The following is a 26,514-nucleotide window of genomic DNA, read 5'->3' as shown; positions in this document are numbered from 1 at the left end:
CTCCTGAGTCCCCCTGGGCCACCCATGTCCCTGCCATGGAGCAGAACAGCTCCATGACTTGCAGCTCCCCACAGAAACCACAAGCACTGGCATCACTGGCATCCGTGCTGCTGGACTCACTGCAGCGTTAAACCTTGATAAATGCCTTTAATATTTAATTGGTCTTTAAAAAACATAAATAGGCAGGATATTAAATGCAACTTGTCAGGCAGAGTAAGGCGAGTAATGAACGTTACCCAGGACTGGTGGCATCTGCAAAATGCACTTTTAGTGTGGTTTGAAACCAAGGACTTGGGAGGTGTTTCCTACTTTTGCTTCCCAGACGGAGTTTGTAGGTGCTCAAACATGGGACTTTCACTTTGGAAATGGGATGTGGGATTCCTTACACACCCTCCACCATGTCTGCTGACAAGGTCACCAGAGGTTTTCCTGCTCCAACCTCTGTCAGTGGCCTCAGCCAAGCAGGAGTTCCAGCCATTAAAAACTGTTTCCTAACGGTCCAGCAGTTTTTGTGCCATTTACAGGAGTAGATGGGGGCAAAAAGCACTTGGAAGTTCAGACTGGAATAAGGCCACAGAGCCAAATTAGGAGTCTGAGTCCAGGGGCACAGTGCAGCGCTGTGAAGTTGCATCTGCTCAGAATGTTGCAGGATTTGCCCACAAATTCTCACTTCCAGGTGTGACAGGTTTTCAGAGGACTTCAGCCATAGCACCACATGTCCTGGAGTCCATCCATGCCTTGGGAGGTCAATTCCACTGCCCCGCTGTGACACGAGATCACAGTCAAGAGCTTCAGCCTGGCTGTGGGCAAGTTATGGACTCTGCAGTGGGGCTATGGGCAGGTAACCCTTGGGAAAACAAAAACAATGCCCTACTCAAACACCTTCTGCAGTTCACTGGAGGTTCAGCTATGCAAGAAGAGCACATTTAGGTTTTAGGGGAAGCTGGGGCTCAGTCAGGATCCCCTAACCAGCAGTCCTCCCAGGGAAGGTGGCAGTGATGCAAAGAGCATCCTGCCCTGCCATCACCAGCACACGTGTACGACCACTCCAGTGTCACCAGCACGAGTGGTGGGTGAATCTCTGCACGTCTACAGGCTGATTTTTCAATCAGAGGAGCACTCAAACTGCCCAGAGTTCAGGTCCTTGTCTCTCTGATGCCACTCCAGTGAGTTCAAGTGGCCTGAAGATCCCAAGGGAAGAAGCTTTGCTATGGAGTTGCTATTGCCTGGGGCTCTTGGGCTGGGGGTGGCACCAAAATAGCCACTCTTCCAGCTCAGCTCCCTGTTGTTCACCCACAGCAGTGTCTGAGCCACCATCAGCTGCTTCTAAATATGGAGAAATGCTGCAGGCCTTCAGCAGCTACGCTGGGGAGCTGCTGCTAAACGCCCTGGAATAATGATCCTGCTGCTGGGAGGCCCTGGAAGAACAGAGGAGACAGGAGGGAGCGGAAGCAGCAGCAACAGCAATAATAACTGAGGAGCAATCCAGCAGAGAAAGGCTTTGATCTGAGGGCTGGGAGACAGGTCTGCTCTCTGCAGGGGATTTTTCCTGCACAGGTTGCTGAAGGGACCAGGGGTTTGTTGGGGGGGAAGTCAGAGGCAGGAGCTACACCTCACCTACACAGTATTGTGCCCACCTCAGCCATGTTCTTGTGTGCAGCAGGGACATCCCTGCACGGTCACATCCCTCCAGATGGGGTGGGTGGCGGTGGCTGCAAGTCTGCATCAGCCAGATCTCACAGCTCTGCCCTGTGCTGCAGGCAGGCCCTGCCCTGTCCCACTGCCTGTCCCTGTGCCAGCCAGCAGGGTGGTACTTCCCAGCCAGGAATCACAGACCCTGCACCTTCTTCACTCATGGAGCGCCTCAAAACCCACCCAGAGCAAGATGGAAGAAGCCACTGCAGTCCTGCAGGAGCCAGAAGCATCTAACTCTCTGCCTTTTCCTTGCTCTCTTTTCTTTCCTCCTTCTTTAATTTCTAGTCTCCCTCCTCTGCAGAACCAAAACATTTTGGAGACTCTGCACTCCGTGCTGGCCTATTATTCACGGAACCTCCTATCTCCCTGCTTCAGGATGCTGCCTGGATCCGACCAATTACCAGCTCCCTTGATGTATAACACCATAAAACCCTTAACCTCATTATAGAAAATTTCTTTTGAATGGCCTTTAAAAACCATCTCATTACACAGGAAGAACTGTAATTACCTTTAACGAGACTGAGATATTGTGCGAGCAAGTGCGTTTGGGCTGTCAAAACAGGAGCAGTGGGAGATCATCTCCAGCCGTTTTCGCCACAAGGGCAAACACTTTGTAATTCCCTCCCCTGCGCGGCTCCTCATCCTGGCCGTCCCCCTGCCCCTCACTCCTCCTTTCTCCACGCCTTCCCTGGGCAAACACAGCTGCTCATGGTGCTCTGCTTCCCAAGGCGAAGCCCATCTTCCTCAGGACTTGTCTCTGGAGCTCCTGGTGTCTGCAGTGTCAGCAAAGCTCCTGCCGACAACTCGCCGTGGATGCTCTCAGAGGGCCACTGTGGTCCCTGCACTGAGGGCTGGGCTTGGCCAAGTGGAGCCAAGGTGATGATGTGGCTCCTGGGACATGACACTGTCACAAGTGAGGGATGACAACTTTCCCAAGCAAAACCATCTGGTGTGACTGCCTTCACCATCTTCCAGCGAGGAAGAAAAACACCATTTTTGTAGGGCAAGACTCATCTCTGCTCCTTCCAGCTGTGGTCTCTAGTGATCTGAAAGGCAGAGGTGTGTCCCTGAAGTCTGTCAGGATTTGGCTCTTTGCTGACATGATACAGCTAATCCCTGGAGTGGGCCCGGAGGGGTTAAGATTTTTTTTTTCCTTTCTGCATATGTGTGACTCAAATGAAGATTTTTTTTTTCCCCAAACAAAAATTTTTCCATCCCATCTGTCACTAATGTCAAGGCACGCCTTTGCCCAGATGCATTTTTTATAAAGAAAAAATAAAAATTTAACATTATTTTAGAAAACTCTGAGTGTGTGTTGCCACAGCAGTGGTATGGTCCCTTCTCCAGAAGGAGCTGTTGCAGTGTTAACCCCTGGTGTTCATCCTCAGGGCTTCCCCAGCTTTTGCCCACACTAGGCAGCTCTGCCTCCTTCTTCTCTTCTCTCCTGGGGTGTTTCTGGCTGTTGCTTCTTTATTTCTGTCTTTTAATATTTCTACCTCTGGGTCGGGGCATGTTTTGGTATTTACAAAGAAGCTCAGGACAGAGAATTCAGCTGGCACGAGTCAAGCTAATTGTTCCCAGCTGTTTTTGCCCTAATCACCCCCACCTGGAGCTGCCCCACTCCTGCTCAGAGCCCTGTTTAACCTCAGGACTGGCCCCTTCATCCTTTTCCAGAGCTTCATGGCGGGTGGATGTGTGGTCTTAGGGTCCAGCCTGTGGATTTTGGGACCTCGTTTGTTGCTGTTGGGGGTCCTGGAGCTGGCTGCAGCTCCCTCCTGTTGTTTTTGGAGCCATGGGCATCACGGAGGGAGGGCACCCTCTGCCCTTGGGCTGCCTTCCCTGACAGGACAGCCAGCTCTGCAGCCAGCTGGTGAGTTTTGGCCCCAGAGGAGGGGAGCTCCTGCTGTTGAAGCCTCTATCTGTGGGAAAGGTTAACTCCTGGGGAGCAGGCAGAGGGGGTGCCAGCATTCCACACAGGGGGAGTCGTGCTTTATTTCGTGTGAGGTGGCTTTGCTGGACAGGGGTTGAAGAAAAGGCTGGGAGGGAAGCAGGTGTGCTGTCCCTGCTGCTTGCATGCTGTGCTTGCTTGGTTTTTCCTTTCATTCCCCTGAATGCCTTGAGGGAGGCCTGGGCTCACAGTCTCCTCTTACATCTACCAAAGATGGCTGATAATCACCTTGGGTAGCCTTCTCTGTCCCGTGTGTGTGCCAGAGGCTCTGGAAAATTATCTCGATCCTTCCCCTACCTAAGCAGCAGCCTCAGGGCTTTTTGTGGCAGCAGTCAGGGCATTTCTGCAGCCTTCCTGCTGCTCTGGCCTCTGTGCTGTAGGAGCACGGCCCTGGCTTGTGCTTTCTTGTGACAGGAGGTTTTTGTTGGAGGGTCTGGACCAGCGTGGCCAGGTCCTCTCGCAGCACCAGCTGCAAGGATGTGTTTGGGAGCAAGGATGGGTGTGGTGCAGGACGCTGCTGCCCCAGGGACCCTGCAGCAGGAGCTCTGCCTCCCTGGGCAGCAGGTCCTGGTCTGCAGCTTGTGTTGGCTGAGGAGTGTTCCTGTCCTGCTCTGAGCACCCTCTGGAGAGGGCTCTGCTCAGCCTCCATGTCTCTGACCTTTTCAGTGTCGTGCAATTGCATTGGCTGTGGAGCTGCTCGCTGTCTAATGAGCCTGTGGGGATTGGGGGGAAATGGGCAGCCAATAAAAATATGGAATATTGAAAAGGTCAGAGCTATTTGGTGGGGACACAATAACTCACCAAACTTCTTGGGCATTGCATCTCTGGCTGCCGGCCCCAAGTGCAGGGGCTGTGGGCTTGCAGCTGGGTGGGAGCTGCATTGCATGTGCTCTTGGGGCAGGACTGAGCCTTCCAGCTGTGCCAGGACCTCTGTGGGTTGGCACATTGGCTGCACCTCTGCAAGAAGGCTTGGAAGAAACCCTTGTCCAGAAGGAGCCTTCAGAACTTGGGCTTTGCTTGCATGTCTGAGGAGGGAGAGGTGAGCCTGTGGTCAGGGTGTTCTCTGGCATTGCTGGCAGGTTCCTGCCATGATTCCAGCAGCAGGGAGCTGGGTGACAGGGGCCAGTTTGAGGTTGTTTCAGTGTTGTGCTCTGGATCTAGGCCCCAGGTGTCACCACAGACCTTCTGGAGAGCACTTGCTGGGGCTGAGGGTGCATCCCTAATTGCCAGCAGCTGAGAGTGCATTCTGAATCAGCTGTGGCTTTCCTGTGCCCCTCCTGCTTGCTAACAAGGGCAAAGCTCTCATGCAAAGCTGTGCTGATTTAGCAAACCTGTGCCTTGTGAGGGGGTGGGGAACACGCATCCAAAAGTTCCCAAACTGACTCCAGTTCCTCAGTGTTAGCACCAAGGGGAGTCTCCCCTCTCTGTCTCTGACCCCTTTTAGTCCTCAGCTCTGTCGCAACACATCTGTCAGCTTGTCCTCTGCCACAGGCTGCTGGCTGGTGGAGACCTCACCTCTCCAGCCAAGGTGCCTCTGATGGCCTTTGTGGTGGCAGAGCAGGGCCAGTGATCTTGCCATATGCCAGGTGCTGGGAGCAGAGGGAGAAAAAGGTCTTTTAAAACCCATCACACCGTTGCACCTTACCAAAGTTGTCATGACAATGCAACACTGAAGGCTTTGTGACAGCCCTGTGCCACAGTGTTGGCTACTGGGAAATACCAAACAGCACTTTGTGCAGCCCCCTTTCCTGTAGGCAGGAGGCATTTGGAAAATACAATTCATTGAGCTTAACAGTAAAAATTTAAGTTCTGGGAGCGAAACCAGAGCAGCAGGGGGAAAGTGCATGTTGGTGCCAGGCAGGCAGCAGCCAGGACTGTGCACTGGCACAGCAGCAGGTCTCACCCTGGATGCTGATCCTTCTGCAATCTCTGTGCTCAGCAGTTGTAACTTGGGCGAGTTTCTGGCAGAGGAGACAGTGCTTTGTGCTGCTTTCTGTGGTTAGATGTGGTGGCTGGATTATTCTGTGGCCCCCCCACAGCTGTGTTGCTGTGTGCCCTGACCCCAGCTGTGGCACTGTGGATGTCTGCCCAGCGTGGTGCTTTTTACAGCCCTTGGCTTTGCTATTCCACGTGTTGGTGTGGTGTCCTGGGGGGACAGTCTGTGTGATGTGTAGTTCAGTAAATATGTAATGGGGTGTTTTAGGGCTTTATTGCTTTTATGCAGCTCTAATGTAATGCCATTTAGAGAGCTCTGGCACACCCGTCAGCAGCTCAAGTGGAGCAAAGGAAGGATGTTCTTCCTCTCCAAGCTCATCATCTTCCCCACTTGATGCTCTCAGCCATGATATAGTGGTCTAAAGGTGACAACTTGTCTCTGTGAGCACTCTGAAAAGCAGGCAGTGGGATCATTAGAAATGATTGTGGATTGGCCCTGCTTTAAAAGGGAGCAAAATATTTGGCCAAAGTCCCATTGGAGCATTTTCAGCTATTGTGAAAACCTTCTGCTAGACAACTTGTTTCTAGAGTTCCAACCAGAATCAGGCTCTTGGGTTTCAGATCACCTCTGTGAGGAGCTGCAGGTGCTCTATAGGGCTTTAGCCAGCCTAGGAGGTGTCATCAGGCCTTAGCTGTGTGTTGGATGGGGTTGGAAGCATTGCCTTGCCTGGCATTCCCCTGCTTCAGGGCAGGACTTGGCTCTTGTTCCTGCCCGTGCCCATCTTGTAGGCTGGTCCTGGGCAGGGCTGCTACCCAAGAGCAAAGCTGTTCTGTGGTGAGCCTTGTGCCCCTGTGCCACACTCAGCGCTGGGGGGCTGGGATCCCATGTGGATGGGTGCTCCCTGTGGGTTGTAGGGGTGCTGTTAATTCTGGATTGGCACCTCAACAATTGGGGCCCCTGGCACTTAATAACTGCAGTACCTAATTTTAGTGTAATGGCACTCATTCAATCTGCTGCTCCCGGAATGTGCAAGTGACATAAATTAATGTTACACAGAAAAAGTCAAGTTTCTAGTGAGAGATCAATAGATCATGATGTGGTGATATTTGAAAATACATCTTATTAGCAGTTCATATTTTGGCACTTTCCATGGATTCCCACAAGCTCCCTTCCCTGCTGCCCCAGGGTGCTGCTGTGCATGTGGTTGCTGACAGCATCAGTAGTCCTGTGAGATGATATTGCCTATGCTGGATGTCACTTTGTGGCTTTTATCCCACGGGAAATGAATGGAAAGAGGTTGGAGTGATGTTGGTCACTGCAGGGCAGAACAGGAGCCTTTGGCATCTTGCAGCAGTTATGAGAAGGGCTTTTTTCTGAGCTGGCTCAGGGTGTCCAAGCAGGCAGACACCACAGAGCTGATCTTATGTGGTGCTGCTGTGAAGCAGCCTGAAGAGAAAAGTGAGGTAGGGAGGGAGCCCATGGCTGCTCTCCTGTCCTGGATAAACATAGAAATTCACTGGAAGGATGCTGAGCACACCTGTGTGAGCTGGGCTGTGCCTCTGGGGAGATGAGCAGAGGCTTTGAGCTTTCAGGGCCCAACCAGCACCACTTACCTGCACTGAGGAGGACAAGTAACGTGAGGAACCCGCCATGGCAGGGCATGGCTTTGCCTCAGCACAATCCTTCTCAGCTTCAGCTTATGGGGGCTCTGCAGAGGCCCTTGTTTGACAGCTTAAAGTGACTTCCTTGAGGCCAGGACTCAGGGTAAAGGCTGCCTGTGTTCTCTCTGGGGTCTGGGTTGATTTGTCTGCACGAGTCAGGCTCTTTGGCAAGGGGTTCAGAGCTGAGTTTCGATGCCAACTGTAAAATATCCCTCCAGGGCATGTGCATGCACCTCTCCCCTCACAGCCTTGTGCTGCTTCCTCCTCCTCGGGAGGAAGCTAATCTCCTCGGCAGACCTCGCCATCAGAGCAGATCAGAGCAGCTCCCCGCTCCTCCTGTGCTGCAGAGGGATTGCCAGGATCAGAGCTTTGGATTGTAGCTGTGGGGGATGATCCCCCTTTCTGTAAGCCTGGCTGGGAAAGGTGGTGTGCAGTCATTCTGCACCGGTGGAGTGTGCTGGAGAAGATGCGCTTCCCTCTGGTCCCCAGAGCCAGCAGAGCTGTGCTGGGCCTTGCTCAAATGGAAGATGCTTGTGTACACTTCTTTAAGCAATGAAGTGACTCAGGTTGCCCACTCAGTCTTCTCTTTCCACAGACTGTTCCCAGAGTCCCTCCGGATGTGTCTGAAGCATCCTAAATAAGACCTGAGCACTGTGCTCCGAGGTGGAGGCTGCACTGAGCTGCTCAGAAAAAAATAGGCCATTGCTTTCCTCACGCAGGCAGGCATTTAAAGAGCCTGTGAGGGAGGAGTGTGGGCATGTGGCTAAATCAGAAGTGAGGAGCTGTCCCCTCCTTTGGCACCTCACCTGCCTTCCACGAAATGGGGCCACTGGGAAGCCAGGCTGCAGGCTGGCTGGCTTTTTTTTGGTAGCTTGCTTGGTGGCATTGGCTTTGTGCATTGCTCCCAGCACCCAGCAGGAATCACCAGGGAGAAGCAGCTCACTTTTTGCCTCGCCCTTCCAACCAGAGTTTGCAAAATGGCTCAGGTTTTTTACCTTTTCTCCCAGAAAAGTCAACAGCAAAACCTGCTTGCCTGAAGTGGGATTAGGCAATTGCCCTTGCAGGAATCCCAGCCTTGCTCCCCTGATCCTTTCTTCAGCCAGTTGCCCAGGCAAAGCATCTATCTCTGTCTTCCAACCTAAGATGCTGTCTCTTCACTAATTAAATGAGGAATATCACCTCTTTATAATTGTCAGTTGATTTCAAATTAAAAAGGGACCTGTCGGACCAAGAAGAACCTTATCCTCCCTCTGGGGACTGCCTTCCTTTTTATTTAAGTTTTTTTTCAGGCTGATAATTCCATCTGAAAGTCTCCTGTGATACTGTGGTAACCCTTGGATGCTATTCAAGAGCATCCTGGCCCCTGGCGTGTGCTCATTGCCTCCTAATTGCTCCAAATAAGTTGGGAATGATGAAATTAAAGTGCCATTGATATGAGGCAGCCCTGGCACGCTGCAGTTGCAGGCATGTGAGGGATGTGGACAGATGGGCAGATGTTAGGATAATAGGTATTAAATGCAGATTTTACCCTGTTTGGGATCCCCATCTAAGCACAGTTCAACTTCTTGGTGCAGCAAGTTTGGCAGCTCCTGTGCTGGTGCCCCAGCTGAGCATTTGACATGGGTTGGGGACGTGCAGGATGTAAAGCTCTGTGACCTCCCTTGGTTTCTGGAGGGTTCCTGGGTAATGGACTCTCCAGGGACAAGGACATGCAAAATAACCCTGACTCCACACAGTGTCCCCTGTCTGTAAATCCTAGGTTGCTCATCCTTTGGGCGCTGTGGTTCAAACTGAAACAAATAGAAGTGGGGTGCTGTTCTCATTCATTGAACAGGGCTTGTTCTCTTCATTCCTTCCAGCTGTAATTTTGGAGTTGGATTCAGATTTCAAACGTGAAACAGCTGAGTTTGGGGTTCTGGTGTTGAACCAGAAGCGAGAGGGTAGTCCCCCTGCCCTGGCATGCAGGAAAGCTGGGCTGAGATCCCAGTGGGCCTGGGATCAGCATTCCTTGCTCCTGACCTTGCCCTGGAGTGGGGACAGCACTAGCAGGGGATGTGGGGGCTGCCCTGGGTGCTGATTGGTGTCATTCAGTAGCTGCTCTTGTGCTCTGCTCACCTGGAAACGTTGCTGCTTTTAGTGTCCTTCGCTCTGAAAGAAAACAGACTATTTTTGGCATATGTAGTCAAAGGGGGAGAATGATACCTTGCTGGCTGGTGGTGCTGCAGTGTCCCATTGCAGCAGAGTGGCCTGGATAGGACCTGACTTCAGATCTTCAGCAAAGACAGCTTTGTGACAATCTGTTCCCAGCCAGAACAGACTCATCACATCACCCACAGGGTGAAAGCCATCCCAGTCCAGCGATTCCACACCCATCCCCACGACTCAGTATCCCATCCCTGATCCTGCAGCAAGAGCTGTCTGGGCACGGTACCACGATGCTCAAAGAGAGCATCTTGGCCAAAGCAGCCCATTTTTGGAGCATACAGGGGTGGCTGGTCCCAGAGCTACAGGTGAGGATGAGCTTCATCAGTCTGCAGGCACTTTCGTAGCCTTACAGGTGTGCTTGCTTTGGTGATTGTGCAGTTAATAGTTTTCTGAAGATGGATGGCAGGTACAGCACAGCAGTTTGCTTTCCAAAAAAATGCCAATCATTCTAATCACTTACCTAAGATTTGGGTCAAGTCCAGCCACCTGGCTTTGGATAATAACTCTCCCAAGTCTTCTTGAGCTAGTCTTGTGAAGCTTTGGCATTCTCAGGACAGTTGAAATGGATGGGAGGTGCTCTGACATGGCAGCCAGCTGGCCTCCAGGATGGATGGCTGCTTGCAAAGTGATGGAAAGTTACATTTGCTCAGTCTGAGCCAATTCTATTCCTGTAACTGGCCTTGGCTGTGACTTTGGCTTCCCTGTGGCTCATTGGATGCTCACCCTGCGACGTGCTCACCTGGAGGCTTTGGGTTGAGATGGCAGGATCTCTTGCTCTGGGCAGCCCTCCAGGCTCAGGGCTCATCTATCAGAGGAGTTCAAGACCTCTGAATTCTACCTGTTGCATATTTAAAGGCCAGAGGGGCAGATTTATGACTATGGTCTGACCTGCTCTGGAACAGAAGCCAGAACTTGTCCCTGGCTGATTGCTTTGTCAAGTGTAGCAACTCTGGGCACGTGGTTCCCAAAGACAGGGGAGCTGCAGGGTCTTGTCTCTGCTGGCAGGCAGCAGGGGTCTCCACGAGGCTCCCATCTGTCCCTAGCTGGGCTGTTTGGAGTAATCCCTTTGGGTAAGGGGTGCTCCCAGAGTGCCTGGGCTTGCGTGGGGTGTCACTGCCCGATGGCACAAAGGATCGTGGGCACTGCCCGGGCTGGCCCTGGTCACTGAAAGTTCAGCTCTCCCCAGCATGGTACCTCCAGGCAAAGAGGAGGTGGTTATAGTGGCTGTAAGTCCCTACAGGCAGGAAACGCCCAGCATTTGGAGGGATTTAGGTGTAAATTCATTCGGTTAATTTTCTCAAAAGGATCTGTGAGCTGCATGTGTCAGCATGGTGCCAGCTGTGCTTTCTGGATGGCCAGTCTCCCTGGGGCCCAGCACTCTGAAGTGCCCTGCTTGTGTTCAGGGGTGTGCTCCCACCATTTGCTGCTGCTCCCTCTGCTCCCAGTTGCAGCCCCTCTACAGATGAGCTCTCAATGCAGCACACGGAATTCTCAACAGAAGCCAAGGTGCGTGCTGTGACCTTGAGATCCACTCCCAGTGAATGCTTTCCTCCTCATCTTGCTGGCATGTCTGTCAGATCATCTCTGCTCTTCCTCTGCTTCCCCTTCCCTTGGCCACTTCCAGGAGGTGGCTGCCTCTGGGCCCTGTGCCTTGGGCAGGGATAGGTCTGTGCCAAGAGCCATCCCCTTCCCTGCATGGCTGAGCACAGTACAGGATGTCCCTGGACCTGCAAGGAAAAGCTCCTGGTGACTTCCATCAGGAAACAAGCTGGGTACTTCCACAGGACCACGGATGAGGGGAAGCACAGGGCAGGGCTGGCTCATCTGTGCCAGCACACTGGGTTTTGGAAATTGGCCTGTGCTGAAATTGGCTGTTCCTGCCCAGCATGGAGGAGGAGGAGGAAGGAGTGGTGCTGAGTGGAAAGCCCTGGTGAGCTGGGCTTGGCATGGGTGTGGGAGGAGGGAAGAAGCAGTGCTGACTGCTCCCAGGAGGAGCACAGGAGCTGTCACCATGTGTCACCCCCCTTTTGGCAGCCCCAGCCTGCTCGGCCATCGAGTGCAGTTAAAAAGTCTGAGCAGGCACCGGGACTTGTTTTGCCACCAGAAACTGCTTGGCACTGTAGGCAGCTGCCTTGTTGGTCTGTGCCATGCACAGTCTGGGCAGGGATTGGTCTGGGAGTTCATTTGGGGAGCAGATCCCTCGGAGTGCTGCTCTGGTGGTGATGGTGCAGTTTGGAGCACGAGAACTCTGCTAATTGGGCCAAGCTTCATTATTTTGTGGGCTTTGCATCCCCTCCAAACAGGGCAGTCTCACACCCTGGCTGGCACTGGGCAGAGCAGGCTGCTCCTGGTCCCCACTTGCCACGGGTGCCCAGAGATGTCCTGGCATCGCTGGGCAGGGCAGTGAGTGGATAGAAGGACTCATTTTCCCATCTCGATCCCTTGTGGCTGAGATTTCTCTCAAAGAGCCTTTCACCCAGAGGTGAAGTCACTCACCATGGCCACCTTCAGCAGCTGCTTCTGCATTGTGGGTTGTAAATGTCCCCTTAATTTAGTGCCTGCAGTGCACTAAAGCAGCAACCTTAGCACAGCCTCTGCATAATAACCAGAGAGGCTCTAGATCCTGAGCTCTGACACACAGCGCTCTCCTTGACTGCTGTAGTCCCAGGGGCTGATGTCTTCCCTTACCCGGGGTGCCTCAGCCTCCCCACCACATGCTTTTGAAAGATAACTCCCTGTAAAATAGAGAGATTTAGTCCAGTCCAGCTAGGCAGGTCAGTCCAGACAGTAATGCACTCACATCCTAAATGTTTCAATTCTTTTGGTGAAACTTCCCGGTGAAAGGTGATTTTTTTCTCCTTCACGAAAGAGGATAACAACTCTGACCTTGAGGAGAGAAATGATGAGGGTTCAGAGTTCTCTTTCTTTTTTTGTTGCTATTTTTCTTGCAAAATATTCCAGTTGAGAAGGATTTTTTGCTTAAACAATTTATACCCAGTAGATAGATTTATTCTGTTCAGCTACCAGCCGCAAGAAAACCTCGTTATTCCCTGTGGCATTTTTTTTTCCCCTCAATACTCATAAATACTCTTTGCTAAATCTGAGTGTTTACTACTGGAAGCATGAGGGACCAGGTACTCCTGCCCAGTTCTGACGCTGCAGGAATCAGCCTCCTTTGCTGCCCTGACCCTGGGTAACCCGAGTGGTGCTTGGGATTGGTTGTTAAATATCCCTCTGCTCCCTTGTTATTTCCATCTCTCAGGGATAAAGGATCTGCACAAAATGACTTTTTTGAACATCCTGGAACCAAGAGGTGATTTGGAGGCAACACTTCCGAATCCCACCTGGTTGCTACTTCCCATGCCTCTGCTCCCAGCCAACACCCTGCTGTCCTGGCTTTTAGCAGGAACTGGGCAAAAAAACAGTTTCCTGGTTTAGCATCGTTATTTCCAGGGAGAAGAGGAAAATGTGGAGGTTTGGTTTGCAATCATTTGAGTGAACGTGGCAGAAATGCAAGGACTTGACAGCAGAGTTGGTTTAGATTGGGGTAGCAAAGAAATGAGGAGACTTAAAATGAAAAGTGGGCTCAGAGGGAGGGAAAAAAGGCAATATTTCCTTTCAAACACGTAAAACCTGGCTGCTTTGATGCTGATGGATCACTTGATACTCTTTGTGAAACCATTCCATGTGACAAAGCCAGTTTTCCAGGCCGGAATTGTTGCTGGTGCGTTTGGCTGTGGTAGTAGCTCCTTGTACCCCTGGTGCCTGCCTCGGTTTCCCTTCATAGAATCACAGAATGTTTTGGGTTGGAAGGGACCTTCAAGGACAACCCCCTGTCATGGGCAGGGACACCTTCCACTAGACCAGGACACTCCAAGCCCTGTGCAGCCTGGCCTTGGACACTTCCAGGGATGGGGCAGCCACAGCTGCTCTGGGCAACCTGTGCCAGGGCCTCCCCACCCTGCCAGGGAAGGATTCCTTCCTAATATGTGATCGATTCTTCCCTTGTCTGTAGCTTTTCCATGAGGTTTGGGGCACTTAGCTGCCTCACCCCCCCTTCACCTGGGTGCAGGGGACCCACGTGGTGCTGGCAGCACCTCCCTTGCTCAAGAGATTCGGTTGAGCTCTCCAAACTCATTGCACTGGTGAGCCTGAGGCAGCATCCCTCCCTTCAGAGGCAGCTCTGTCTCTCTGTTTTGAGTTTCTTTGGAGCTCAGATTCTCAGCCTCCTTACCTCTCCACTAGTGCAATGTTTTAGGAACAGATGGGCTTAATTTCCGATTGCCGCCCCCTGCACTTGGGAGGAGGCTTGAGTTTGGAGCCAGTCTGCCTCTTGTTCCACGTGAGTCCATCCAGGCAGGCTCCTGCCTGCCCTGCCCCTGTGGACATGGAGCCAAGGACCCGGCAAACTGCCCTCTCCATGATGAGAGAGGCTCTCAGAAGTAAGATTTTCCCTCCCGGTGGATAAATCCGTCTCCATGTTACCTTAGCAGTGGCAGCGGCTGAGCATCTTCTTATGGGTTGATACTGTTGAGATGCTTAGTCTAAGCTCCATCTAATCCTCTTTCAGGGAGCTATCGGGCTGGTGATCTCCTACAAACAGGTTTTCCGACACCAGCCTCGGCATTTTGTGGTTTGTGATCATGCTGGAAAGGATGATGGTCCTGCTGCACCTCTGCTGCTGCTCCTGAGCTGAACCAGAGGTGAAAGGGGAAAAAAAAAAATGAACCTACAAGTTTCGAACCTGTAGATTTTGGATTTTGGATTTAGGTGTCTACTCCTGCTTTCATAGAGTTTTGTGGCATGTCATTTCCTTATTCAGCTTCCTGTGGAGCATAAATCAGAATTTATAACTGATTTTGTGTTGGATTAAAAGCTTTGGGGTGGTTGGTTTTTTTTTTTTTTTTTTTTTTTGAGAGCACCCTCATGAATCTAGCCTGTTGTGTTTCTGCCAGTGTACCCTGGCAATCTTGTCACTCTTTGGGAATCAATAGCAGATGTAAAGCAGATTTAAAGTGTTTCCAATGCCCTTCTGTGTGTCAAGGCCCAACATTCAAGGCAGAATTTAGAGGTGCTGCAATGTGCTTGAAAACTCTTGGACTGTTGAACTTGGCAATCAAAACCCGATTCCTGCTTGCTGAGAGTGGGTGCCCTGCATTATCACGTTGTCACCCAGACATCTGCATGGGGATGGAGTCACCTGGCAGCAGTGCTGGCACAAGGCAGTTGTGGGGACTGGCACCCAGGGCTTGGGAGAGAGGCTGTGAGATCTGCTGTCAGTAAGATCTGATCAGCACCAACCTGGCTGTTAGACCTCATCCCTGGGATTTGGTTTGGACCAGTTTAGGGATGGACATTGTCCCTCCTGGAGCGAGGTGAGCAAAGCCCATTCTGCCATGGGCTGGGCTCCCTGCAGGGAGCTCTGGCCAGAGGTGGGAGTGAGCAGTCCCTTGTGGGGAGGGTAGATCCTTGGGTACTGCTGATGATGCCTTAAGGAGCTGGAACGGAGACTAGACTGAGTTAAGAGGAATAAAGTGGATATTTACTGAAATGCCTTCAAAGACCACGCCCTGGCAGTACCCAGAGGGCTCCAAGATGGAAGCAAAAGTGGGCTTGGTCACGAGATCTCACATTTTGATAAGTTTTAGTCCATTTGCATCTAGGAGCCAACTGTCCAGTTAATACCTTCAAATGATGAAGTTTCACCCTCCTTGCTCGCTTGCCCACCCTCCTCTTTTCACGTTGTTTAAGCTTTGGGCCTGAAGTTTGAAGAGATTGTCCTTGAGTCTCCAGCTGGAATAGGATTGTTTTGTCTTCACCACCCCGTGAGAAGATCCCAGCAACACTCAATATAAACCTAAAAGCTGCACACCAACACAGAACAGAAACAACCCAAGGTATCACTGACACTGTCCCCTTCCTCCTGTCTTGCAGGGCTGTGTGTCTGGGGCTGAGCCAGGTGCCCCCTGCTCCGTGCTGGGTCCCATGAGACGGGCAGGACCCCGCTGCCCCTCGCGCGCGGGGCCGCAGCGCCCGGCTCTGCCCCCGCTGCTGGGGAGCCGCAGAGAGCTGCTGCCACGGTGAGTGCTGGCCTCTCCCTTCCCTTTCCCAGGACGTGCTCCAGGTCGCTGTTCCCGTTGACTCCACGCGTGTCCCCTGGCTGCAGCGGGGTCGCAGCGTGGGGTGCCTGCAAAAAAGCGCTCTGAGGGAACAGCTTATGCACCAGAAAAATTCAGGTTTCAGTCAACAGACTCAGCTCACGAATTCAGGTTGTATTTAGCAAGTGGCTTTGGCTGGGAAAAAAAAAAAAGTGAAACACTGAAAAGTTTGATTTTGACATTTTCAAAATGAAACCTTTCAGCCATCTGTTTCACGATGATATTTCATTTCAGTTTTTTTCTAGCTTTTTTTTTTTTTTTTTCCCAGGGTGGAGGGGAAGCCACCTACAAACAAAATGAAAGCTTCACTTCAGCCCAAACAAAATGTTTCATTCAGCCCCAAATTATTACTGGAGCTTTAAAATTTGGCAAAGAAAAAAATTACTTTGGTCATCCTGAATTGCTTTCTTTTCTCTGTTTAATCACCAGGACAAAAGAGAAGCGTGCGAGGGAGTGGGAGCTGCGGGGCCCACAGCACGCAGCGTTGGGGGTTTTTGAGTGGGAGTTTGGGAAGAGCCTGTGGTGGCAGAACATGTTGTACCAATGACTTTGGTGATGGCAGAAGCCTGTGGGAGCCGATTTTAGCTACGGCAGAAAGCTCGTGCTGGAGAGGAGAGTGTGCTGTGCTGAGCCCACCTGGAGCCAGCGTCCTCCCAGGCTGTGGGGGTGGCCCCGGTGCCCAGAGCTGGGCCAGAGGTGCGTGGCAGGTCTCACCCAGTGCCACTCCCTCCCTGCAGAGCAGAGGCTGTGCCTGTTACCTGCTTTCCCCATCTGGTCTTTGGGAAAGCCCAGTTTGGGGAGATAAATGTGAAGCAGAAGGGACCTTCTGGTCTGCCCAGAACCTTTTTGTAGCTCTCTTTGAACAGGAGAAATCACTCTGGGGATGGAGGAGAGAAGGAAGGGATCTGGGAGGGGGGAGAAGAAGCCCCTGTGGGGCTGCATGGGGCTTCTCTTGGCCTCCTGATGGCAGGGAGGAGGTGATTTGACCCAAATCCCATCACGGCCCGTGCCTGGGTAGCACTTCCACCACCCAGCTCAGCTGAAACTACCCAGCTGGAGAAAATAGCTGTGCTTTCCATTTACCACACCCTCTCCACCCCCAGTCTACCCCAAATGTCACCCTATCCAGTCACACAGAACTGCTGGATGTGGAGGCAAGTGCTGGAAGGGGGCTGTGCTTGGTGGGGGCTGCTGGACTCCTTGGGATGGGGCTGTGCTGGCTCATGCCCTGTGTCAGGAAGGAGGAATGGAGGGGCTGAATCACAGGAGGAGAATAGGAGAGCCCCAAAATCATGCATAAGCACAATCTGTGCAGCACCACGAGGGGCTGCAGGAAGGCATCCTGGGCTGATTTCCTGGGAGGATCCTGGCTCCCCACAGCCTGGGCGTGCAGGACTCCCACTCCAGCAGGAAGGCTTCAAACACAGCATTCCGGGCAGGTATCTGGGAGTGTGGGGGGACAGCAGGTGTTCCAGATCTGTTCACACGTGCTCCCGTGCTTCTGTCAGCACTGGCTCCCTGCTGAAGTGTGGTGGGGTTGCTGCCTTTGTTGCAGAGGAAAAAAACCTGGCTGTTCTGAGGTACGTGAGATCAGGAGGGAATCACGGTTGCTGCAGGTCTGAAATCAGTGTCTGCCCTTGTTTGGAGGGGAGCTGGTTGTGCCCAAACCTCTGTTGGCTGCTTTGCAGGTGGCCGTGACCCCAGGGTGTGAGTGGCAATGCTGGAGAGGGTGGTAGGACCTTGTCCCGTGGGTTTACCCCAGAGGGAATCCCTCCACCCTGCTTTGGGAGAGTCTTTCCCCCTGCCCTTACTGGAAGCCCCTGAAACCTCCAGAATCGTGTACCTCTGGGTTTGCACTGTGTTCCCACCTTCCATTCTCTTTCTCTGTTTTCGTTTCTCTCTCCTTTCCCCCCTCCCTCCATCTTTATCAGTAGCTAATGAAACAGGCAGGGAGAAACCCAATTCGTACAGTAATTAAATTTACTTAGAGGGTATTCAGCTGGAGTAATGAGAAGTTTAATTCAATGATTAGTTTTTTCTTTCATTAATTAAAAATGGAACAACGGTGCAGTTACAGTGGGCTGCATTGATCCTCCTTGTGGAAAGCTCCTGATGGAGGAGGAGGAAGGAAAGCTTCTCATTTTATCTTCTCTGGATGCTCTCCCCACACACAGATGCCTGTATTGTCCCCTGTTCCCAGCTGATCCCTTGCCCAGGTGTCCCTGAGTGACTTTAGGTAAGGGGTGCTTGGGGTGGTGATGAGGAGAGCAGTGGCACAGTTCCCCACACGGGTCCTCTCCCCGATCTGTCCCCAGCCTCTCCGTTTAAAAATGGATTTGAAATATTTGCTGTGGGTGGAAGATTGAAAAGCAGGTCCCAGCCCACAAGAAGTTTGGGGTGGGAGAGTTGTTTTCCATCCTTGCTGAACAGATTTTGATCCATTTAAATATGTGAAACTCATAAACATGTTTTTAGTCTTTTAAAATAAGTGATGTGTGAAAGCAAAAAATAAACCAAATAAGTAATTTCCCATTTTTCCAATGCCTTCTGCAGGATCTTGAGCAATGTTAGGACCTCAGATGTCCTTTGAAGCATGACTGGGCATGTTCTGTTCCTCTAAAGTAGTACTCCCAGTTTTGTACTCCCAGTTTTGACACAGATGGACTTTTTTTGGTAGCTTTGTGGATTGTTGTAAGATCTGCTTATGTATGAGTTCCTAAGGAGGAGTAGACAGTACCAGGAATAACCCCCCAAAAAACAAGGAACCATTAACTGGTGTCACATATCCTGCCTGTGCAGGAGCTGTGTACACGAGGGGGCTGGGCAGTGAGCAAGCACTGCCTCCCCCTCACCTGTGCCCTCCCTGCCCACCTGTCTGCCGAGCCATCTGCTGCTCTGGGGGCCCTGTGATGGTGAGAATTAGCCAAGGGCTGGGGCACCAGCACCTGGGTTGAAGCCAGTGGGAGCCAAGAGCGCTCAACACCTCTGGAAATCAGATGCTTTAGCTTTTCTTGGGTTATTTTGGGTGTGATAACTACTTCAGGAAAGCTGGTGGGCAAGGGAGAGGCTCCTGGCCGGCCCAACACTGTGTCCCTGTGCTGGGAAGACAGACAGAGTCCCATGTGGGACTGGAGCTCCTCCAGCAGTGTTCATGCCTCCTGGAGGCTCCTCTGTGCCCCCTGTTTGTGGAGTGGCTCAGGACTCGGAGAAATGGCTTTTTATGGCAAGAAAGGAGGAATGCATCTCCCTGCTTTGACCTCATCTCCTGAAACAGCAAAAGTTGTGCTGGGAAATGGTGACTGTGGGGCACTTGCTCCCACACCTGCAGGAGGGCTGCAGCTGAGCTCTTCTATCTCCAGCACTGTCTTGGCTGCGGTGGCAGCGGGAGGGAAGCCCCAGGCTGGGTAAATTGGGGCACCCTGGTGCTGGCAGCCTGTGCACCCCTCAGCTGGACCAGCCGGTTGTCCCCAGGGCTTGTGGCAGTGTTCTGGATGTAACACAGCCCCTCCAAATCCCAGCACATCTGTGGGAGAGCCCTCAAGCCCCCTGGGTCCGTGGGGTGCAGTGTGAGCCTCGTGCCTCATTGCTGGGGTCCTGAGCTGTGAGAGCCTTTTGCAGCTCGGCTCTTTGGTGATGTTTTGCAGTTCCTGTCCTCTGTGAAGCATTTGGCTGGGATACAGGGATGCAGCCAGGGACTGAGCTGCCTGGGGAGGCTCTTGGAAGGAAATGTAAGCCTGTGCTGACCAGTGAGTGACACCTAGACTTGTAATCAGCTGCAGCAGTGCCTTACAACAGTGTTTTTCCGAGGGGTTTTGCATGCATGTGCTTCTTCAGAGATCACTGCGAATGATTCCCAAGTGCTCTGGCCCAAATCTGTCCTGGTAGCTGTCAGCAGATCAATGCTCTACTAAGTACAGACCTGCTCTATTTCCGTGGGAAAATGGCTCTCTTAAGCAGTTCATTTTGGGCCTTCTAGCAGCAGGGCCACTAAATTTTGGTAGTTGTGTTTTTCTGTCTGTTTCAGCCTGATTTATAACTTTTAAATATCAGCTTGGATGGAGATTGAGCTCGCCTGAGCTCAGTTTTGGGAGGGAGAGAGGAAAAAGCATTCACAGCTTTTTAATTTCTCTCCTGCTCGTCTCTCAAATGCCAGGTTTAAAGCCCTAATTTTGGTTTCCTTTTGCTCACAGTGCATGAGTGGAAAGCAGAGGAGAGGCCAAAGCCCAGTGCACACCTGGCATCTGATCCCCCAGCATCCTGCCTTCATCTGACCCAGGTAGGTGCACCCGAGCTCAGAGCACTGGTGCATGTGAGGCTCACGTGCATTTGCTGTGCCGAGTCCAGGGCTGGACTGGTTTCCATTGCCAGAAGCTTGGTAAAAATGTCATTTCCTTCCCCCTTAATCAGGTGGCTTCCCAGCCCTCCTGGTGGGGGTGAGGCAAGGTGGGTTCCAGCTAAGGCCTGGGGCAGGTGGGAGGTGTTCAGTCAGTCCATGGTGCCGGCTCAGGGGAGTGTTTTACCAGGGGGAGAGGACTCTGAACCGTGTGTTTGGATGGTGCTGCTTTTGAGACAGGGCTTTGTAATAGGCTTGTGTGGCTCTGCTTAGGAGGGCTTGCTCCAGCTCTTGTTACATCAGAGAGGGACAAACGCTGCCCACGTGGAGCGATTCAGGTGGACAGCCAGAATCCCAAGCTGTGCTTGGGAATGCGGGGCAGGAGCGGCTTTACCTCCCAGGAGAGGGCAGGCGAGAGGGTCCTCAGAAAGCAGTGCCTTTGAGATGTGTCTGTGCTCCTTGCACGGCCTCTGCACGCTCTCCCCCGGCTCAGCCTCCTCCCCACGCTCTTGCTGGGACAGTTAAAAGAGACAGGAGCAGGTTTTGGCTTGTTCTGCACATCCCCATCCTCAGCTTCGGTCTGTGAGCTGTCAGCCTGATGCGGGAGGTGCGTGAGACAGCAAACATCAGAGCTGACTGGGCTGAGGCAATTTCCCAGGATGTCAGTCCTCAAGAGAGAATAAAAAGGATCTCTTGGTGAAGAGCAGAGTTTGGTTTCCTAATGAAAAAAAAAATAAAAATAGGATGATTCAAGCATCTTTCATCTGCCACAGCTGGGGGAGGGTTTGTTGAAGCTGGATGTTGTCCAAGGTAGTAGGAGATGGAGGAGTGTGCTGGGATCTCTGTTCAGCAGGAGTGGTGGCACTGGGAGGGGCACTCCTACCTGGGGCAGAGCACAGGGGCTCACTTGGGATTGCCCAGGGGCAGTGCTCCATGCCTGGTTCAGGGAAAAGAGAAAACGGTGAGGCAGAACTCTTTCACACTCAGATATGTAATTTCTCCCTTGTGTTGTTCTTTGCTCAAAGCAAAGATCAGGCTGCATAGGCTCAACCTGGTGCATGCAAAAAAGGGACCTGTCCTTACCTTGCCTCGCATTTCTGTGTGAGAGGAGCCTGTGGAGAGGCATTTCCAGCTTTGCAGAGAGGTGTTTGTAGCTTCTTGTTGCTGTTTCCTGGTTTATGGTAATCAGGAATGAGCCCAGACATCCCTCCCTGCTCCCACAGGTGCTCTGTGTGCATTGGACCCTGGGAGAAGCTGGGTGTGAAGGATGCTCCGAGGAGGAGCTCCCACTGTGTCAGGGCTGACAGAGCAGCTACAGGGACCATGGAAATAGCAGTTTTCTGTGAAAATACCTTTGAAACAGCAAGCTCTGAAGTGCATTTATTTATAGTGATTGTCTCTTAAAACAAAATTCTGCTGGGAAATGATCCTGCTGGTTAAAGTCCTCCTGAAAATGTAAGCACCAAGAGCCATCTGCTCTGTTTTTAGATTTGGGTGTTTTCTTTTGGAGTGCTCTTTGCAAAAACTGAAGGTTTTTCCTAAGAACAGTATTTAGAAAACTAGATGGTTTTGGTTTTCCTTCTGCTTTTTCCTTTGAGAAAAGTTGTTTCCTAGGGAATTTGGGAAAATGAGGGAGGGGTGTGTGGTCCATTTCTCAGGCTGCTCTGTCCACTAAGCAGTGCAAGAAGAGGGCAGCCAGGCACAACTGGAGTCCCAAACACCCCACAGACTCTTGCCCTGCCCAAAAGCTTGGAGGGAAGCAGGATGTGGTGCTGGGAGCAGAGATCTCAGCCTGAGCATCCAGTAGGCACATAAGCTCTCTCCTCAAGGAGCCTGCAAACCTTGGGCTGGATGATGTGGTCAGAGGCTTTATTTAGTTCTGAGCCTGAGTGGATTTGTAATGCATGAATTTTTAGTGTTCAAACTGTGTAGATCTTTGAACTGCTGTGGTTTCTGAGGGATGTTTCTCTTCCTCTCTGACTGCATGTGCCATAAATGCTCCCAAAAAAATCCCCCATGTCCTCTCTGGTGTTTCAGGCTCTGGTGGTGTGGCCACAGACTTGCAGCAGGGTTTCCACCAAGCCCCTGTTCAATGTCTTGGATTTTCACTATTGAAAAACAAGTTTTTGGTGCCAAGGTTACATCAAAAGCCTGGTGTCCCCACGAGGTGGGGGGACGTGTAGGAGTGGCAGCGGTGTTGGGGCTGTCCCCAGGGACAGTGGGGACACCAGAGCCACTCTTGGCTTCAGCTGGCCCAAATGCTGTGGTTAAACAGCGTTTTTGAGATCTGAGAGAGAGAACTGGGCTGGAGGAAGGAATGTCACAGAGGGAGAGGAGGTGTCTGTGGTCTCTTTTGGAAGGTTGGCTTCTTCACCCCAGTAGGGCCAAGGGAAGCCCTGGATTTCTGTTCTGTGCCTCACCTGGTTCCACCTGGCTCTCCGGATTAAAACAGATTTCTTCTCAAACATCTCCCTCCGAGGGCTAACAAAGCTATTAAGAGATTTTTCTGTTTTTAAAAATAATTGTTAATTTTGCAAAAAATCTACCAAGCCAGGCAGGGAACCAGGCTGTCCTGCCCAAGGGTGGCACCATGAGTGCATTTGCTGGATGTCACCATCACTGTCCAGCAGCTCTGAGAGCCCACTGGAGGGATCTTACAGAGAGTGTCTGATGCTCAGGGCTCTCCAGCACCCATCAGCTTTGCTGGGGACCATCAGGGACTCTTTGTGGCAGGAGTCTGGGCACTGTGTTTGTGAGACTGGGAGGCTTCTGAGGTTTTCTACCAGTTGAGCCAGCTCTCCCTTGTCTTGGGGTGGGAGATTATGTCGTGTGCACACACAGCTTTGGGATGTCACATCAATGTTAACTACGGGGAAGAAGCGAGAGTGGAGGTGGATGTGCATGGCAGTTTTGTTTCTTTGGGTTTATGCGTTGATACTTTCTGCTTAATTGCACCCTGACATGCTCCAAGGGGCAAGGAGGGGTTTTAAAGCAGCTTTATTTAAAAAAAAAAATTACCTTCCATGAAATATTTAGGATAGGCTGACTGCTTTTAAAGACTGTTCTAATTACTCCTGCAAGGCTTCCACTTCTCCTGATCTCACTGCACATGGAGAGAGGCAGCAGGAGTGTTTGTCCTGGTTAGCACTGAGGGGCTGGGATGGTTTGTATTCACTGCAGGGAGGTGATCACTGCATTGACCTTGGAGATGGTGAGTTGGGAGTTAGAGGGCTGCTTTGTTCCTGTGGATATTTGCTGGTGATGGACTCAGGGCTTGGAAGGGAATGGAGGCAGCTTAGTGACACATTAGGGTGTACTAGGAACAAGAATAATGTCCCTGGTGCACCCCATGGATCCCTCCTGGCTGTCCTGCCCCCCATGGCTGTGGGGAGCACGTGGCAATGCTGGAGAGGGTGGTAGAGGAAGACAGGCTGCTCTAGGAAGTGCACTCCCAGTGCTGTGAGGTGTGATTCAAAATTAGTATCCCATTCACTTGCTCTTAGCTGTGTTAGCTCTGCAAGGCTAATAGGGCTTTCAAAAAAAAAAAAAGTCTCTTGTCACCAAAATCAGCAGCTCTGACTCAGAACATGCAGAGGGAGCAGACTTGCTGATTAAGGCAATGTTGATGTTGTAAGTGCTCACCTGGCTGCAGCAGGGCCCTGGGACTTGCCTGAGAATCTCTGTCAGAGCCCTGGAGGGGTCCTTGGTTCCCATCTTGGTGCCTAAACCACCAAGTGGGGAGAATGAAGGCGTGAGCATCAAAGCCAGCCAAACCATGGAGCGTTCCCAGTGCCGTGCCATGTTCCACAATTAATCACTGCCACCCACGCTACACCTTCTCCCTTCCTTAAATCCTCCCTTGCCTGGTTCTGGAGCAGGGAATGGAAGCAGCTCCAGTTTTATGAATCAATCAAAGACAATGGCTGCTTTTGAGGGCTGCTGATTTAGAGAGCCCTTTGCAAGCATGTGTGCAGTGTGATTTCTTATCGGAGCGCAGCTCTGGAGGAGCTTGCCAAGAGGAGCTGTTCCAGCTCCCGGCCACATCCTGGGGAGACGGCCTGAGTGGTCCTTTCATCTACAAATAAAACAAACAGGAACAAAGGAGGCAATAATATTGACTTTCATCATTGATATTTCCATTTATCTCATACAGTTACTAATAATTAGTATTTCTGTAGCTGGATGGGTATAGCTCATAATCTCACTGTTTCAGGGGAGCCTATTAATGTCACTGCCAAAACCAGGCACGCATAAAGCACTGGACAAGTGCCGAGGAGGGCGAGTGGGCTGGAGGGATGGGAATGGAGCAGGGCTGAACCTGGAGGAGAGGTGAGAGGCTGTGGAGCAGGGAACAGTGGGGCAGCAGCACTGGGGAGGGACACAATGGGCAGGGCCTGAGTCAGCACTGCTGTGCCTGTGGTGGGGTGAGAGAGCTGTGTGGGCTTGGGAAGGGGAGGTGGGCCTCATGGGGCGACCCTCAGCCAGCCCCCCGCTGCATCCTCTGGCACAGCTGGAGCTGGGGTGGGGGATGTGCTCCAGGTGGAGGATCTGCTGAGATGCAGCCCCAGAGCCCTCCCCAGGGTGTGATGTGCCCCCAAAGTGTGGCAGCAACCCCCCCCATGTCTCCAGCACGCTGGGATGTGTGGGGAGCCAGGGCAGATTCCTGCTGGATCTGTCCCCACCTGCCCCAGGGCACCTGCGTGGCTCATGCACGCACGTCCCACAGCACCTGCAGCCTTGTTTGTTTCTTGGTGCTTCATTAGTCATTCCCTGTTCTCTTTTAAACCCAGTTATGGTGCTGTCTGCGGGTGCCTTGTGCCTGTGTGTCCACAGAGCTGGCCTGGATCTCCTCTGGGATTCCAGAGGAGGTGGGACACTGAGGTTTCCGTGCTGGTGCTGCTGCTCTCCTGTGTTACTGTGAAAGCTTTGACACACAACTGCTCTGTCAATCGTCCTCGGCCAGTCTGGAGGTCCATTTCTTGCATCTGTGTTTTTAATTGTCCTGTTCAGTGTGTATCCTGACCCCTCCTGTGAGGGATGGCTTCCAGCATTCCCAATTCCACAGGAGCCGCTGTCACGGCAGCCGCAGGGACCTGCAAGCAGCAAATGCAAATGCAGGGCGGTGTTTTTATTAGGATTTAAATGAGTTTAAGACTGTTCAGAATTACAATGTGATTTGAGCCAGGAGGGGCTTATAAAACTGGTATGAGTTCATATATTACACAGCAAACATGCCCAAGCCCATGGCTCCTGCTCAGCACCGTCCTCACCGAGGTGGGGAGAGCAGTGGGCAGCTGCTGGGGCTCAGCCCTGTTGCCCCAAGGTGTTCCCATGGGGAAAGGCTGTTTGGGATGGGAGATGGGCACCACCATCATGGAGGAGGCTGTGCAGGGAATCTGGTCCCTGCTAATAAACCTGAGACTGTGGTGGACTACAGGTGTGGTCTCTGGCTGAAATGTAGGGGTGCAGGAGGGGCTTGTGGGCATGTTTTGGGTCAGGGTTACACGACTTTATCCGTTCCCCCCTTTATAGCTCCCCTGTGTGAGCGTGGCAGGGATGCCCCAGTGCTGGTTGTGCTGGAGGATGCTGTGCAGTGAGTTGTGCCTTCCCTGGGCGCTGGTGCAGCACGGGGCCGCCCTTCCCTGGGCCAGACCCCGCTCCAGATATCTGGGAGCAGCGAGCTTTCTCCAGCTGGTCCAGACTGTGCCAGCCCCAGCTTGCACCTCCCTGGAGACCTCACAGCACATAGGTCACCTGCTGGTTGTAGAGGCAGCGCTCGTGAAGACTTTAATGGCCATTAATACAATCACTGGCAGCTCTGTGCAGAGATGGGTGGTGTGAGAGCTGTACCTGTGTGCCCAGGAGTCCTGGGCCTGTGACACCTGGGAGCCACCACAGTGATGGAATTCTCATCTGGCTGCTTCCTCAGCCAGAACAGGAATGAAAGGGAAGCTTGAGCTATTGGCTTGGGATGCTCGTGCTTCGCCTCGTTTCAGTGCTGTGCTTTTGATCTCTGAAGGATACAGCTGAATATTTGAATGAGAAGTACGTGGTAGTGTTGAAATCCTAGACAAAATGCCTTTTGTGCCTCCCTGCATGTTTATTTGCGTAAGAAAGTGTTTTGCTGGAGAGACACAGGAAGGAGCTCGAGGGAGAGGAAGGGAGGCGGCAGTGAGAGCATTGGGGAGCTCACAGAACAATTTCAGGACACTTAAGAGCCTCTCATTGTCAGTGGTGAGACAGCGACATCGGAGGCAGCTCAGGCAGTTGTCTGAGACAAATTGCTTCGTTTGATGTCTTTGTTGGTACCTCACTGGTTAAGTTCCTGGGTTATATATTTATTATTATATACAATGCACACGAGAATTACACATGCACATACATATATGTACATCTCGGGATCCACAGTTCTCTCCCATGAATGACCTTGCAGGCAGGAAATAATGTCACCAGCCTGCGTGGTGCTTCTGAGCAGCTGGATGTTTGTTCTGTAGGTCCGGGAGCGAGGGAGCCAGGCCCCTTCTGGGGCTCCTCGCACCAGGGAGCGGGGCTGGCGCTGTGTTTGCCACAGGAGGGAG

At 52.1% G+C, this 26,514-nt stretch overlaps 2 protein-coding genes across 2 annotated transcripts in view; both read left to right on the top strand.

Moving 5' to 3' along the window:
* The window catches only part of LOC128813174 (uncharacterized), a 77,127-nt gene extending 61,660 nt beyond the window's left edge, over positions 1 to 15,467 (top strand). Inside the window, exon 4 of the mRNA XM_053987992.1 lies at positions 15,380 to 15,467. Coding sequence (XP_053843967.1) covers positions 15,380 to 15,434 — 55 coding nt within the window. The 3' untranslated portion in view covers positions 15,435 to 15,467. The remainder of the gene's footprint in view (positions 1 to 15,379) is intronic.
* LINGO1 (leucine rich repeat and Ig domain containing 1) overlaps positions 15,443 to 26,514 on the top strand; it is a 63,781-nt gene continuing 52,709 nt past the window's right edge. Inside the window, exons 1-2 of the mRNA XM_053987987.1 lie at positions 15,443 to 15,525; positions 19,794 to 19,879. The gene's annotated coding sequence lies outside the window, so the exon portion shown is untranslated. The remainder of the gene's footprint in view (positions 15,526 to 19,793; positions 19,880 to 26,514) is intronic.

The sequence above is a fragment of the Vidua macroura genome, chromosome 12 (genome assembly GCF_024509145.1).
Source record: "Vidua macroura isolate BioBank_ID:100142 chromosome 12, ASM2450914v1, whole genome shotgun sequence".
In the NCBI taxonomy this organism is placed as follows: Eukaryota; Metazoa; Chordata; class Aves; order Passeriformes; family Viduidae; genus Vidua; species Vidua macroura.
The sequence above is the reverse complement of the archived record's forward strand: the minus strand, read 5'-3'. Positions and strand labels throughout refer to the sequence as shown.